The sequence below is a fragment of the Pleurodeles waltl genome, chromosome 8 (genome assembly GCF_031143425.1).
Source record: "Pleurodeles waltl isolate 20211129_DDA chromosome 8, aPleWal1.hap1.20221129, whole genome shotgun sequence".
NCBI classification, from domain to species: domain Eukaryota; kingdom Metazoa; phylum Chordata; class Amphibia; order Caudata; family Salamandridae; genus Pleurodeles; species Pleurodeles waltl.
Window position 1 is genome coordinate 1,307,528,337 of NC_090447.1, and position 17,230 is coordinate 1,307,545,566.

General features: G+C 45.0%; 1 protein-coding gene across 1 annotated transcript in view; it reads left to right on the plus strand.

Annotated features, from left to right (window-relative positions):
- PSPC1 (paraspeckle component 1) overlaps positions 1 to 16,662 on the plus strand; it is a 360,968-nt gene extending 344,306 nt beyond the window's left edge. Inside the window, exon 9 of the mRNA XM_069202288.1 lies at positions 15,646 to 16,662. Within this exon, the coding sequence (XP_069058389.1) occupies positions 15,646 to 15,828 (183 nt within the window). The 3' untranslated portion in view covers positions 15,829 to 16,662. The remainder of the gene's footprint in view (positions 1 to 15,645) is intronic.
- The last annotated feature ends 568 nt before the right edge of the window (positions 16,663 to 17,230 follow it).

Here is a 17,230-nt window from a genome sequence, read left to right on the forward strand (position 1 = left end):
CCAAGCTCCCATTACTGATAGGGTAGGGTGATTCAAACCAGACCTGTCTATGGAGAGAGTTAATCACTTTCAAGTGGTTTGCCCTCAAGTAGATCAGTCATAGTCCAGTATATCTGCACACCTGTAAAGAAATGGCTCCCTGTTGCAGTTACCCCCCACTTTTTGCCTAATGCTGACTTGACTGAGAAGTGTGCTGGGACCCTGCTAACCAGGCCCCAGCACCAGTGTTCTTTCACCTAAAATGTACCATTGTCTCCACAATTGGCACAACCCTGGCACCCAGGTAAGTCCCTTGTAACTGGTACCAAGGGCCCTGATGCCAGGGAAGGTTTCTAAGGGCTGCAGCATGACTTATGCCACCCTAGGGACCCCTCACTCAGCACAGACACACTGCTTGCCAGCTTGTGTGTGCTGGTGGGGAGAAAATGACTAAGTCGACATGGCACTCCCCTCAGGGTACCATGCCAACCTCACACTGCCTGTGGCATAGGTAAGTCACCCCTCTAGCAGGCCTTACAGCCCTAAGGCAGGGTGCACTATACCACAGGTGAGGGCATATGTGCATGAGCACTATGCCCCTACAGTGTCTAAGCAAAACCTTAGACATTGTAAGTGCAGGGTAGCCATAAGAGTATATGGTCTGGGAGTCTGTCAAAAACGAACTCCACAGCTCCATAATGGCTACACTGACTACTGGGAAGTTTAGTATCAAACTTCTCAGAATAATAAACCCACACTGATGCCAGTGTTGGATTTATAAAAAAATGCACACAGAGGGCATCTTAGAGATGCCCCCTGTATTTTACCCAATTGTTCAGTGCAGGACTGACTGGTCTCTGCCAGCCTGCTGCTGAGAGATGAGTTTCTGACCCCATGCGGTGAGAGCCTTTGTGCTCTCTGAGGACAGAAACAAAGCCTGCTCTGGGTGGAGGTGCTTCACACCTCCCCCTGCATGAACTGTAACACCTAGCAGTGAGCTTCAAAGGCTCAAGCTTCGTGTTACAATGCCCCAGGGCACTCCAGCTAGTGGAGATGCCCGCCCCCTGGACACAGCCCCCACTTTTGGCAGCAAGTCCAGGAGGAGATAATGAGAAAAACAAGGAGTCGTCACTGGCCAGTCAGGACAGCGCCTAAGGTGTCCTGAGCTGAGGTGACTCTGACTTTTAGAAATCCTCCATCTTGCAGATGGAGGATTCCCCCAATAGGATTAGGGATGTGCCCCCCTCCCCTCAGGGAGGAGGCACAAAGAGGGTGTAGCCACCCTCAAGGGCAGTAGCCATTGGCTACTGCCCTCCCAGACCTAAACACACCCCTAAATTCAGTATTTAGGGGCTCCCCAGAACCAAGGAACTCAGATTCCTGCAACTTAAGAAGAAGAGGACTGCTAAGCTGAAAAACCCTGCAGAGAAGACGGAGACACCAACTGCTTTGGCCCCAGCTCTACAGGCCTGTTCCCCTCCCCCCACCCCCCCTTCTAAAGACACTGCTCCAGCGACGCTTTCCCCAGGGACCAGCAACCTCTGAATCCTCAGAGGACTGCCCGGCTCTAGAAGGACCAAGAACTCCCGAGGACAGCGGCCCTGTTCACCAAAGACTGCAACTTTGAAAAAGAAGCAACTTTGAAACAACTTGCGTTTCCCGCCGGAAGCGTGAGACTTGACACTCTGCACCCGACGCCCCCGGCTCGACTTGTGGAGAATAATCACTTCAGGGAGGACTCCCCGGCGACTGCGAGACCGTGAGTAGCCAGAGTTGCCCCCCCCCCCGAGCCCCCACAGCGATGCCTGCAGAGGGAATCCCGAGGCCCCCCCCCTGACCGCGACTGCCTGACTCGAAGATCCCGACGCCTGGAAAAGACCCTGCACCCGCTGCCCCCAGGACCTGAAGGATCGGAACTCCAGTGCAGGAGTGACCCCCAGGAGGCCCTCTCCCTTGCCCAGGTGGTGGCTACCCCGAGGAGCCCCCCCTTTGCCTGCCTGCACCGCTAAAGAGACCCCTTGGTCTCCCATTGATTCCTATTACAAACCCGACGCTTGTTTGCACACTGCACCCGGCCACCCCCGCGCTGCTGAGGGTGTACTTTCTGTGTGGACTTGTGTCCCCCCCGGTGCCCTACAAAACCCCCCTGGTCTGCCCTCTGAAGACGCGGGTACTTACCTGCTGGCAGACTGGAACCAGGGCACCCCCTTCTCCATTGAAGCCTATGCATTTTGGGCACCACTTTGAACTCTGCACCTGACCGGCCCTGAGCTGCTGGTGTGGCAACGGTGGGCTACCTTGGACCCAAACTTGAACCCCGTAGGTGGTTTACTTACCTGCAAGAACTAACAATAACTTACCTCCCCTAGGAACTGTGAAAATTGCACTGTGTCCACTTTTAAAATAGCTGTATGTGTTTTATGTAAAAAGTATATATGCTATTGTGATTATTCAAAGTTCCTAAAGTACTTACCTGCAATACCTTTCAAATGAGATATTACATGTAGAATTTGAACCTGTGGTTCTTAAAATAAACTAAGAAAATATATTTTTCTATACAAAAACCTATTGGCCTGGAATTGTCTGAGTGTGTGTTCCTCATTTATTGCCTGTGTGTATGTACAACAAATGCTTAACACTACTCCTTTGATAAGCCTACTGCTCGACCACACTACCACAAAATAGAGCATTAGTATTATCTCTTTTTGCCACTATCTTACCTCTAAGGGGAACCCTTGGACTCTGTGCATACTATTCCTTACTTTGAAATAGTGCATACAGAGCCAACTTCCTACAACACCCAAGTAGCAGAAGGTGTGGGGAGCAGTTGATATAATTGCCTCTCCCAGTGTTATGTTATCATTCACTGTCCGTTCTTGAAAGGAGAATGCGTTTGACTTGATATAATTGACTTTAAGTCAGGAAAGGTCTCTGAACTGGGAAAAGAGGGCACAGAGTGGTGCTAGGTCCACAGCCAAATCCAGGGTGTATAATGTAATATCTACATATAGATACTACATGGCATTGTGGTCCCTGAACTATTCCCCAGTCACCAGACTGCTGTATAAGGCTCTGTGCCAGTAGTTCCATTGCAAGGGCAGATAATAGCGGGGGCAATGGGCAGCCCTGATAGTACCTCCGTGGATCGGGTAGGAAAGAGATATGAGCACCAGTACATGCTTGTGCAGTAGGGTCTGAATATAGAAGTTTGACCCATTAAATGTATGTAGAAGGTATGCTAAATTTATGTAGGATTGCAAACCTATAGTCTCAGTCAAAGAAGTCAGATGCCTGTTGTAGATCAAATGAGACACCCAGCGTCTGGATAGTCAGTTCTAGCAGTTTCCATCACCTGGTAGTCTTGCCTAATATTTAAGAATGTGCTATGGCGGGGATGTAATCGTATTGATTTGAGTGGACTAAGTCTGGGAGCAACAGCAGTAGTCTTGTCGCCAGGACTTTGCTTAGTTTTTATTCAGTTGTCTGAGGATAACTGTCTGTAAGAGGACATGTCTTCTGGGTCACGGCCTGGTTTAAGTCACTAGAGCATGACCGTCATGGGAGGAAGGGTGCCCAGCTCAGATGAGTTGTTACATAGCTTCTCAAGCTGAGGCACCAAACCGGCACTAAAGGTGGCATAACATTCAGAGGCCAACCCATCTTGAGCAGGGGTATTATTCTTGTTGCATAGGAGTTCTGGAATAGCATTACAAATTTCTGATTGTGTTATGGGAGCTGCTAATTCCGCTCGTTGGACCGGTGACTCGTGTTGTAGGGATAACTGACAAACTTTGAGTGCCACTGGAGATAGGAGTGGTCAAGGACCTTAAAGGTGAGCATAACACTACCCTAAATGCATAATGAATATTCAGTTGTTGCGTGTCTAATACCCATGGAAGTGTTTATGGATAATATAGAAGTGAGAGACAATTGGGGGTGGAAGGGTCAGATCATGCATGCTTTATAGTGCACTGGCCCTAACTTCCTCTGAGTGTGTGTTGTAATTGAGGACCCTTAGGCTTTCTAGCAGATCTGCAATTCCGCCATTTTGGAGTAGTCACTTGCACACTCTTGTTTGAGCCCTCCCAGTTGTGCTTAAGTGGAAATGAGGCCTCTTTGGACTGAGCGGCGTGTCTCGGCAATCGTGGATAATGACACTCCTCATACAACCACTTTCAAGGTTTCCCATTCTGTCAAGAATGAGTTGACCGTGTTCTCATTAAAGTATGTGGTGATAATGTTGACCAGTGTATCCCTGAAGACCGCATCTTTCAAATTAAGAGGCTGTAAATGTCAAGTCGGGACCAGAGTAGGAACACGTCCCCAAATAAAAAAAGCCTCCAGAGGATTGGGATCTGATAATTTTTTACCCAGATAAGTGGGATTGAAAATGTTCAGAAGGAGTGGTGGGGCAAAAGATGCAGTCAAGGCAAGAGTGCAATTTATGATGGGAGGAGTAGAAAGATTACTCTTGCATTCCCACATTCAATTCCCTCCATATATCAGGCAAAGACGAACCGGATGCTCAGTTTCATAATGCTCGTGCCTATTTGAAAGAAGGAACATTTGGCAAGAGAGGGTGAGAACAATTCAACTGAGTATCTAACACTGGATTAAAGTCTCCCCCTATTATCCATGGAGGTGGGACCGATCAGCTAGCACTGTAGAGGGGTGTGCGAGGAATACACCCTGTTCCACATTTGGTGTGAACACACTACCCAACACGACCGCCCCACCGTCCAAACTCCCAAGAACAAACATATAGCATCCATTTGAGTCTATCTTCCTGCCCATCTCTTCAAAGTGTATTCCCGTCCGTACCCATACCACAGCACCCCTTGCATATGCTGCGTATGTGGTAGCAAATAGTTGGCTCAACCACTTAGATTGCAGTTTCTGGGATTCATTGGAAGTGAAGATGGGTCTCCTGATGTGGGCATAGAAACGTCTATTCTGTGAGTGGATTCAGTAGTGTTTGCAAACCGTGCCCATCCCTCCGAACATTACAAGTCGTATTTAGAAAGTGTTGGCTACTGGTGACATTGATAAGCATCAGTAAATTGGCATAAACAAAAGTCGTCTTCCCCACCACCCCCCCTTTGGAAACACCTCATTACGGTTCCACAGCACACGTCATAAGTAGGGGTGAAAAAAACATACCACTCCCAATGCTAGGTTCAGCGAGAAACATTTATTTAACCAATAGAAATTACCTCCTAGATGAAATAGGTATAAACTATAGAAATTAGTCCTGGGGAGAGGGGCGGGGGGGGGCAGCCAACACAACACATAGTATGAAGCATGTAATCTTGCATGAGACTATGATTATCCATAGTAGAGAAGCATCACTGGATAAAGATAATTAAATAATTCATTTACTCCTCACAATCGGTCGACGAGAACTCTGAGAAGGTCTAAGAGGTTCATGTTGTGTTCCACCAAGTGGTGGATGATGAGCATTTGGATAGTGTTTCAAGCCAGGTCCATACTGATTCAGGAGTATCCAAGAACAAGGTGCATTGGTCATGCACAACTTTGTCGAGCAGGGAATAGACTGTCAGCCCTGAGTTTTTTCTTTTTTTGCAGCAAGAAACAGCAATTTTTGTTAAAAAATTTTTTTACATTGTACTTCCAGTGTATAGTCGGGAAATAAGGACCCCACTACAATACTACCTATATTGGAGGACTTTCTCTGGCTTTTTGGAGTAAAACATAACAGTCAAAGTTTAAGGTGCAAGCCACAATGGGCCCAGGGTGCACCATGGGAGGAGGCCTACGAGTGGGGCACCCTGTAAGCCCTTTCTACTGTGGAAGGTCCCTGAAGAGCTACTTTAGTTTTCAGCCAATTTTCAATGACTAGTGTAGCATTAGGGCCTTCGGTGTGTTCTGGCATTTCTATGATTTGCACATTATTGCGCTGTGCTCTGCCCTCCGCATCGTCCGCTCTATCATGCAGGAGACTGAGTTGTGAGCATAAGTCCTCAAACTCATGCATATGAGTTGCAAGGTCCTCTTCTGTTAATTTGCGATGTTCACCATGGAGTATGCCCAACTCTGAGGCCAGTGTGCCGATTTGATGTTCTATGGCTGTTCTTGAGTAATGGAAATCCTTTAGGATTAAGTCTAATTTGTCAAGAGCTGAGCATCATTGCTGGAACGTAGTCCCTTCCTGTATGGTCTGGAGATCCATCGGAGTGGATTGTCTGTCTGGTGGCCCTCCCTATCTCCTTACCTCAACATTGGACCTCATTTTGTTGCTTTGCTGCGGACCAGATCAGAGTAGTCCTCTATTTGTGGATTCGCAAGATCTTCACCCTCTGGCACCAGTGCCAGGCCACATCAGTGCGCTGGTGAGACTAGCAAACAGGTCATTGAATATCCCCTGCAGTCAGGCCCTCTTTGGATTTGCTAGGTTCTCAGTGCTTTCTACAAAGCAGAAGTCAAGGCTGTTGCACAGAAGTGTTGAAAGTTGTTCCTCACAAAAGTATCAGATTTTAATGACCACATTGTCTCCATTCGTGAGGAAATGAGACACCTGAGTTTCAGCAATGTACTGTATAGTTGCTGTACAGTAGGTGTGCAGGCACTAGAGGATGATTAAGTCCATGGCAACCAGCATATGTTCTTCAGTTCAGCAGCATGCAGGCCAGGTCAGTCATGCCCTGTTTATGGTTGAAGCTTAACCACTGGGCTCCAGTCCATGCTTTGGGAAATCTATGCGCATGAGACAGCCCTGATGTGGATGGAGACTCCCAGGGTCAGTCCACTGTTGCAAGTAGGGAATGGTGGTACTTGGACTTCAGCAAGGTGCAGTATTAAATTCAAACAGTTAGGTGTTGAGCTTGTATGTTCCCAGATTGAGGCAGCATCCCCTGCAACCAAGACTGCAGGAATTGGAGGGTGGGAGGGAACAGGTAAAAAGTACCTTGTCCAGTATGTTTCAAGGTAGCATCATGGGCCAGGTCAAGGCCTTGGAGAGGGAGCACACTCTCCTTAAGCAATAGCTGCAGTCCTGATTGCTTCCGGGCTGATATTGTAGTGTGACACGCCAACGCGTTCCAGCTCACACATTCCGTGCATGTCACGGAAGATCTCTGTCAGAGAAGAGCAGCAGGAGTCGAAAGTACCCCAGCGGTGCTGCACAGTCCCAGCCAGCGTGAGATTTGTTTCACTCATGGCCTGGCTGCAGCGCTGCACACCCAGTCGCCACACGCCCAGGCTGCCGCTCGGAGTGGAGAGCCACCGCAGATCACCAGCATGTTGGTAGCACTCCGGGGGCCAAGATGGGTACTTATTAGTTAGTGCCCTCACATCCTGGCAGAAGTCAATATGGCTTGGCACATGGATGATCTGGAAACTGCTCCCTGCACCAACCAGGCAACGCTTGGCATGCTGCTTCAGCAGCGCCGCAATCCTTGGATTGACTGCTCTTGGGGTTGCAAGAGCTGCAGGTAGAGTGTGTTAGTTTTCTGGACAGACATTCTGAAAGTCGTGACTCTTTATAAGGGGTCAGCAACTATAACTCACGCCCTTGCCATGCACTGCCAATTACCCCACAAATTAAGACGCTCATGACATCTTTGATAACATCACTGATCATATTAATGTAATATTTGCAATAACATTTTTGACAAACCATGCATGATGAGGGCCTGAGTTAGTTACCTTGGGGTGCGAGTTATAGTTAAGATAATTCTGTGAATTTCTATTGTTTGTATGTTTAAAATGTGAACCTTACTAACTGCCCTGCAACTTTTTTTTCTTCTTGTTTTTTTAAGTGGAAAAAAATGTATAGAGAGAGAGCGAGAGATATGAATGCAAGGAAAATATACATATATTCACACACATAGTAGGAAAGTACCCTCTTTTTGGCATGGTTTCCCCCACTTTTTGTCTACTTTCAGTATGCTTACACTGTTTTCACTGGGTCTCCAGTGGTTGTGCTCTCACACTCTAAATTCGGTTGCCTAGGACTTTGCACACCCCACAATTGGCATACTGGTGCCCCCTATAAGCCCCTAGTATTTGGTGCTTGAGTACCAAGGAAATTCGGGCACCAGGGCTTCCCCATGGGCCACAGCATGTATTGTGCCACCCATGGGAGCCCATGCAAAGTGTGTCTGCAGGACTGCTATTGCAGCCTGCGTGAAAAGTTGTATGTACCCTTTCACCACAGGTCACTGTAAATCATCCCTGTGGTAGGCCCTCCTAGCCTAGAGGGCAAGGTGCAGATCCTTGTGTGTGATATGAACTCCAGTTCCATTGCACTGGACTTCATAATTGCGGGAAGCCATTTTACCCGTGTACTGGACACCTGTGTCCAGCTACGTAATGGTAACTCCGAACCTGGGCATGTTTGGTATCAAACATGTCTGAATCATACCGCCAATACTTTTGCCAGTATTTGGTTGTATGACTCCATGCACTCTGAGGGCTCCTTAGAGGACCCCCAGTATTGCTCCTACAAGTCTTCTGGGGTTTTCAGGGCAGCTTGCGCTGCTGCCACCCCTCAGACAGGTTTCTGCCCTCCTGCTGATTGACCAGCTCAGCCAAGGGAATGGGAAAGGTAGAACAAAATTTCCTTTGGGAGAGGGAGGCAACACACCCTCCCTTTGAAATTGGTGTTACAAGGCTTGGGAGGGGTTTGCTTTGAAGGGCACATTTGGTGCCCTCCTTGCATAAACCGGTTTGCACCAGTTCAGGGACCCCTGGTCCCTGCTTTGGCAGGAAACTGGACAAAGGAAAGGGGAGTGACCACTCCCCTGTCAATCACCACCCCAGGAATGGTGCTCAGAGCTGCTCCAGGTGGCCACTTGTTTCTGCCTTCTTGAAACAAGATGTGCAGAGGCAATTGGAGCATTTGAGTGGTCAGGTAAGTGACATCATAGCCCCCTCCTGATAGGTGGTCACGTTACTAGGTGACCAAAACCCCTTTCAGGGCTATTTAGGGACTCCCTTTTGGGTGGATCTCCAGATTCGACATGCAAGATTTCACCAGGACTCCTCTACATCGTTCTCTTCTGGCCACTAGAACTGCAACTGGACTCTTCAGGAGCCGACAAGCTGCGATCCCAGTGACACTATCACTTTGCAACAAAGTTTCTCAAGCTCCTTCCAGCAACTGCAACATTTCCCCGACTGTGCATCCTCTGAGGTCCGCAAGACTTCAGCCTGCACCAAGAAAGAATCCCCTTTGGAGTGAACAAGTCACTCCCCTGCATCTGCGGGCACCAACTGCAACATTGTGTTGATCAGCTCTTTTCTGGAATCGTGTGGACCCTGCATCACAGGTGGTGGTCTGGAGTGGTACCCTTGGACCTCTCTGCCAGCTGTCCAACTTGGGAGATGGTAAGCCTTTGCTTCTCCTTGCAGGCGGTAGCCCTGTGCACCGCGACTCTTGCAGCTACCAAAGATTGTTACCTCCTGCTTCAAGGGATCTTCAGGCTCTGTGTAGCCCCAACTCCCAGCACTTCTTCCTGCCAAGCACAGTCTCCTCTCTGCTGCTCCAGCGATGTCTCTCCTTCAGGTGTGATGACTGGGCCTCACTGCGACTTACTGTGCCTGCCGCCAGTGGGTTGCCTGTGGGGGCTTTGACTGTTTCTGTTGGCTCTCCCGACTGCTGAGGGTCACCTCTGACTCCCCTCCAAGGATCGAATCCCCTGGGCCTTGCTGGTCCTCTTCAGCTTTCCAATGCTTCTTTTGCTCCTCTTGCATTTGCCAATGCTTATTGGTGGTTCTTCCGCACCACTGACCATCTTCGACCTGACAACCGATGTGGGACACCACCTGCACCGCTCCAAGTTCTCCTCTTCAGCTCCTGGGCTCCACAGCTGGTCTTTTCTCAACATCGACCTGGTTCTGCATTCTCAGACGGGTGGAGTGGCTCCTGCCCCCACTGGACCCTCCATCGTGGACTGAGCTATGTCCCCTTCTTTTGCAGCGCCTCTTCTACCGGAATCTACCTTTGGTATCTTCTTGTCTGGTCCTGTTCTTGTACAGTCATTTTTTCAAGTCCTCCTGTTAGTCCTTGGGAAAGCCAGATACTTACCTCTGCTCTCCTGGGCCTGGGGGGTCACTCAGGTACACACCTCTTGGGGTTACTAGGTCTTCCAGCTCCCCTTTAACAACTCTGCGTCCTTGGGTGGAGGACTGTATCTTGCGTTCCACTTAGTATATGGTTTGGCCTTCCCAGGGGCCTTTCTATTTTTACTAAGTATTTCCAATGCTTGTTGTTCCTATGCAGATTTCTAATTGCTATTGTGTATAGAATTAGTGTGTACTTACCTCCAGTTGGGGGGTGTGGTCTATAAGTAATCTAGTGTTGTGTTACTATAGTAAAGTACCTTTTATTTTTGTAACACTGTATGGTTCTTTCATGTGTGACAAGTTACTGTGTGACTATACTGGTATTGCATAAGCTTTGCATGTCTCCTAGATGAGTCTTGGCTGCTCATCCACAGCTACCTCTAGATAGCCCTGGCTTCCTAGACACTGCCTACACTTCACGAATAGGGAATACCTGAACCTGGTATAAGGTGATAACACCATAGGTGCTCGCCACACACAAGGCCAGCTTCCTACATACAGTACCTGGGAAATGTGTGGCTATTGGGGCAGTCACACAAAGGATAGTTGGCAATTCCGTTGGTTTGCTCTCCAGGTAGGATTGTCATCACTGGAAGTAAAAAAGCAGTTCGCAAGCACCTCTCTAAAGGCTGCTGCAAGAGGAGCCAGGAACTGGTTGCGGAAGGGAAGGTCATTTGCAGCATGAATGTTAGTGCTCTCTGTACTCTGCTGACTGACTCCAGGGAGAGGTCAATACCAGAATCCTGTTGAGACTTAACACCTGGCTGTGGGTCTCTGGCTTTATGCCAGAGGATCAGCAGTGTCCCATTTGACTGGGGCATCTGTTCAGCTCTTACATCAATTCTGTCATTGAATGACACAGAGGCTGATAAGGTGATTATGAGCTATAGACCCAAACACCTGTCTTCCATATGCAGCAGGTGACCGGGTGCTACAAGTCATCGATTCTTACCCAGAGACAGGGCTACCAGCGGTTCTGGCAAGACATACAGAGATCCAAGTTCTTCGGAAGTGGTGGCTTCCTCGGTAATGACCGAGGCAAAAGTAGAAATGGCTCCAGCTGGGGCTCTTCTGTTTCAAACAATACCTTGCCCACCTATTCCTCAATCATACAAAACTTCAGTGGATAATTGAGGTTTGTCTTTCTGCACTAAGCGGTAATAACCTGACAAACAGTACTGCCTGGGCACTGTCTGGAGTTCCCTAGCTGCCAAACACATCTAATGAAGCCCAACAGTTTACCATTGTTAAATGAAGAAGTGCAAGCACTTCTTGCCAAAGTGCCTTCAATCAAATGGCCCTTAACTTGCAGTTTTGGGGGGAGAAGGCATGTTGTCTACTCCCTTTTGTACACGATTCCTAAGAAGGCCGTCCTAGACCGCAGGCCACTGTAACACTAAAGTGGCGCAGCACTTCCACATTAACACCGAGCAGGACATCATTCTACAGTTCTGATAATGGGATTACACGTTGACCCTCAATCTCAAGGATGCATACTTCGTCACCAACTAATATCTGGTGCGTTATTGCTACCTGCGCTTTGTGGTAAATGGATACCATTATCAATTCAAAGTTTTACACTTTGGGCTATGATGGCCCCCAGGGTAGGTATCCGATATTTAACAGTTGCGGCTGCTTACCTGCTCAAACACATTTCATGCCTTGCTTTACTCCAATGCGTGGCAGCCAAGAGCAATGCTTGGCACACTCGTACTTCAGTAGCACTGTTACACATGCTGATTGTTCCTGTCAGTGCCAGAGTACAATCTTGAGTCTCGGCAGATCAATTTTTTTTTCTAGGATATGTTCTAAATGTCACCATGGGGACTGCTTTCCCAAACCAAGAGAAGGATGATGGTATTTCAAAGGCTGCTTGCTCTTTTTCAGACATTACTGTATGGAAGGTAATCAAGCTATTAAGGATGATGGTGTCATGCTGCACTCAAGGCCGCACCCACTGAAAGAGTGCTTCCTATCGAGCCAGTGGTCACAAGCAAAGTGTCAATGAGAAGATCCAGTATTGATACAGCCTAGGACCCAGAGCACTCTCCTATTGTGGAACTTGTTGTGGGCCAGGCCTTTTTTTTTTTTTTTTTTTTTTTGGACCCACTATCCCAGGTGTGCATTACCACAAATAACTCATAGGGTGGGGAGCACATCACAAGTAGGCTGTGCGAAGTACCCGAATGCCACAGCAGCCATTTTACCATATTAAGTGTTTCAAGTTCACAGCAGTCAAGTGTTCGTTCACAGTACAGGCTCATTTGAAGGCAAGACAACCCTCATAAAAGCTGACTGCAGTGCGCTGCACCTAGCTGTTCGTTTTAGCCCACGACATTTGGAGTTGGACTGTTTGCAGACACATTCATCACCTTGCAGAGCATCTACTGGGGTTTCAACTACGATTTTGGAGACCTGCTGGGCACTATGCATTGGACTGTTGCCAGAGCAATGACCTGATGGCATTGAGCCATTCATAAACTCATGCAGAGAATTATGTAAAGTGATTATTGGTTGATTTGCAATTCCTGTGCAAGTCCTTCAAATGTACATAAAGGATGAATTCCCATGTTTTTCAAACATGCTTTTGCCATTGGACCACTCCCTTGATCTGTTCTCCAAGGCACAAAATGTCAAAGCTTTGCTTCCAAATACCCATGTGCACGGTGAATGAACTGGTCAAGGATTTTTACTTGGGTTTTTCCTCCATTCTCTTCTGTACATTGTGAGGAAATAGATGTATTTATGGTTGAGCCCTGGCACTCGCAGTTAAAAATATCTGTTCATCCATTTAAAAAAACGTTTGCTTATGCCAGATCTACTGAGTCATTAAGGCCAGCTCAGACACCCAAACCGTACAGAGGGTCTTACAGTTTGCCTACCTCAACCTCTAGATGAGCGTATGCAAGCTCTGCATGAGACCTTTAAACCTACTATGCTTACTATGCTGCACATTGGAAATTATTTGTCCACTAGACAAATATTCTCTTAAAGCCTCAATACATTGCTACTTTTTACATCTGCAAATTTGCGGGTCTAGCATACGCCTTCATTAGTTTACATGTAGCCTCACTGGCAGCTTACATGCAGAATAGGGAATCTATTGTCAAGGCCTTCATGGAGGCCCTTAAACTGGTGAGTCTTCTGAGAACTCCTGCACTCCACCCTGTAATTTAAATATCGTCCTAACAAGATTGATTGAACCTGTACACTTGTAAAATGCAGTTATTGTGCCTATAGATGTCCTTCCTTGTTGCAAACATCTTTCCAGGAGAGTTGGTGAGCTACAGTATCTAACTGTGGAAACACCTCTCCATCAGACGCATAGGGATAGTGGTTTTGAGAACAAACCCAAAATGTTGCCAAACAGTCCTGTCTTTCTTTTCATGTGGCCCAAACCTTTGAGTTCTCCACACCATTCGCCTATCCCACCCAGAGACTGGGGCTGAAAGGGTCACACACTTGATGTCAAGAGAGCACTTACGTGTTAAAATCATAGAATTAAAGCAATACACACAACAACAAAAACTCTATCGCCTTAGGATTTCCTGTTTGAGATTTTCCAATCACAAAGTAGTTAAATGAACTGGAGGAAAAACAATTGGAGGTGGAGTTTGTCATGGAGGATTGTGGGCTAAGACATGTCGAAAATTATCTTGCAAGCCTAAATCTCTTCAAAGAGAAAACAACTTGCAAATGTCCGCACCCAACCCTGGATGGTAGAAGTGTGCAAAGCAAGTGAATATACAGCATTATATGCTAGGAACAAACCAATTGTTACAGGTTGTGAAATTTTGAATTTTCTTAGAGTAAGGGAGTTGTTCGTCTCCATTTTGAGAGTTTGATATTGTGGTGTAAATCTGATGGTGGGGAAGACTTCCACTAAATGTTATGAAGATACTGGTAAGTAAATAGTTTTGTAATATTGATCCACTAAAGAACTGCGTGGCTCACTATACTCAAAACTGTTGCTTTAGTGCTGTATTGGCTTGGTGTCAATGAAACCAGCCTTCTGTAGCCTTCTGTGAAAAGTAAGGATATGTCCAAAGCACACAAGCCCATGTTCGCCGATTGGTAAAATCCTAAATGCTTTCTGTGAGCCTTACCTCTCGTTGTGTAAGTATCAGAGAATTACTTTTCTCATATTTTATCATGTTGGGCGAGTTTTAGTAAAGGTAGCTGAAATGCATTATGCGGATTCATGATTACAAGTAAAAAATTTGAATTACATGAGTAGAAATGAATACTGTGAAATTTGGATGACAAAAGATGGCCGAACACGTGAAATGTTTATTTTGAAGGTGTTTTAAAATTACCTGATTTAAAATTGATGAAGTAAAACTGAGGTAGGTAATAAACTTTTTGATCGCACATTTCCATTGCTTCTTGTATTCACATTGTGCAGTCATTCTCTTTACAAATACGTTTCTAGTAACTTCCTCTTTTTAAATCCTAAATATCCTATTCTGCGTCATTCTAGAAGTCACATTCTGAAGTTCTGTGTTCGGCTTATAGAATATTAGAAAGAAGTAAATAAATAATTTCTCTGATCAAAACTAACATTTATTGCTCAAAGCAAATGGTGGAAACCAACGTACAGCCGCATACCATCCTCTCTAGCTCCAAACCAATTAAAAACCCGTATTGTTAATGCTAAGAAGATCGAACCACTTGTTTTCCTTCATCTAAAACGAAACCACTTCAGTTAAATACAAAATTGTTTAATATTTATAACGGGTTTTCTCAAATGGATTTTGACGGTCTGCTTTATTCAGCCCGAATATATTTTAATTCATTTGTTTCACATGGTGGTTTTGTCACTGCCTGGTTGCTTAACAGTGAGGCTTTCAGTCGTATTTGAGCCCAGTTTAACAAAAAGGCTACTCTATAATTGAATAACCATAATGTTGTGCATGTTGCCTGTCGTATGTATTGGTTTTTTATGACCAAGTGGATTAATTTAAACAAAAAATAAGCCCACAGTCCTTTTCAAGCAGCCAGCTCCTCCATCAACAAAAGAAACAACCTTTTTTTTGAGTGGGGGTGGGGTTGTCAACATAGTTTCCCATCATTTCCTGTTTGGAATTCAGACTGTGTTCCACCATTATTCTTTTAACACGTTTCAGCTAGCTTTATTTTGGCAAACGTGTTAATGTAAATGTGTGACGCATAAAGCTGTAAGATGAAATCAGGACTTTTAAAGTAATATCCTTTTCAGTTTGTGTGCAGACTAAAGTTTCTTTTTCATCTAACGTTTTGTATTCAGAATATTCTCTGAATCTTAAGATCTTTGAAAATGGAAACTGAGTTTTAGAATTTATATTTGTAAATCAAGTTACTCATTGTTTGTATTATATAAACTGTCATACTTAACATAACTATAATTTTACATATTGCGCCATCTATTTTTTTCTCAGTATCGCCTTTTTATGTGTTAACTAATTAAATTACTCCTTTCTTCCTTCTATGTGTGAACCTGATTCTGACGGACTTGCTTGCCTCTGAACGTCGACTTCACCAATTGGGATTTTGCCAATGTTCTATATTTTCGAAATGGACTTGTTCCTTTAATGCACATAGCATAATGATAAATTCCCTCAGGGAGCACCATCACAGATGGACTCCCCCATGGGTAGCAGAGCAGGATCTGAAGCGCCCCAGCCACCAAGTAGTGCTGGGAATACTATGCCTAGTGGATCTAGTAGTTTTGATAGAGGAAATCAAGAGAGCGATTTTGATGGAGCTAAACGTCGCAGATATTAAAATGTTTCATTCCATACAATTTGTCAGAATTAGTGCTAAGGCACAAGTCCTAGGCCTTTGACTTTTTAAATGTTAGCCGCCCCCTTGTTTCGTTTATCTTGTATTAGATGCTTTTTTTTTTGTGAAACTACAAATTTTTTTATGCATTTTGTTAGCGCAAGTCTTATCTTGGTAGTATAGAATGGTAATTAATTACCTACATCATCGTGAAAGTTTTGTTTTTGTGACTTAAATATGTGACCATGCTGTAAAATAGGTGAACCTTATTTTATCTCAATAAAAATTCAAGCTTGGATTTTTTTTTAAATGTAATCATAATTAGACTTAACAATTTTATCTTTTTTGCTTGAGGGTGGGGGTGGTGAACAGTTTAGTTTTGGGTCTGATATTTTGAAAACCTTAAGGTAACGAGGATTTAAACATTTGAGCATTCTGACAATTATGTAATAAAGGGCCACAGTTAAGTCCATACGAAGTCCTCAATATGCGCAAGTACTATTTGAATTGAAAATTTCTGTTCAGTCTGAAATAGACTAAAAGCTAGGAGTAGGCTTTGAGACTGGGGGGGAGGAGGTGTCTTATTGATTCGAGATGGGTTACCCTATTTCAAGTTAAAAATTGCTTTCACTTTGTGATACCATTTCTCTTTTATAAGTGTTTGTTTTGCGACACTATGAACTTTTCTCTTTAGGTAGTTTTTTTTATTTGCTGTGTTACTGCAGCATCAAGAACATAGGGTAATCTTCAGTTTTATTTAAATGGTTTCAGAGCATTAACTGTGAATGCCAATGTTAACTTCTCAATGGTTAATAAAATATCAATTTTGCTATAACATACTGGTTTCATGCATTGAATGTATAAGACACCACAGTTTCCTTATTAACAGAGAAATTCATAAAATCAGTGAAAAAATGACATTCTAAGTTTTTGAAGTAGACCTATAGTTTTAGGAAAGAACGGGTGTGATGCTGTTCAGAGCCACAATGCTTTCATCCCTGCATTCCCAGAAGCTGTTCTTAACCAGCAGTCTGTTAAGTTCAGTACGTGGGTAAAGTTAGATGGTCTCAATTAGATTTTAATATTTGAGCAAATCCGCGATCTAAGTGAGATTTGATTTTAGTAAACTTCCTTTGTTTTTCTCACAGCCATAATTTCAATAATTATTTTGTACATTCATATTTTTGATTTTGTATTAGGTACGTGTCAAACTGTTGAATCAAGGTATACATCTTACACTATGCCCCCACCACCCCAACAAAGTTTCAAAAGCTTTTCTACATTTGGCCGTCCTTGAAGTTAATGCGTCTTAGCTTCATTTGAGTGCAAAAAATTATTAAAGTTGTTTTTCTAGTGGTCTCTTTTCTATTTGCATACAGTAACTGAAGATTTCTTTAAACAGTTT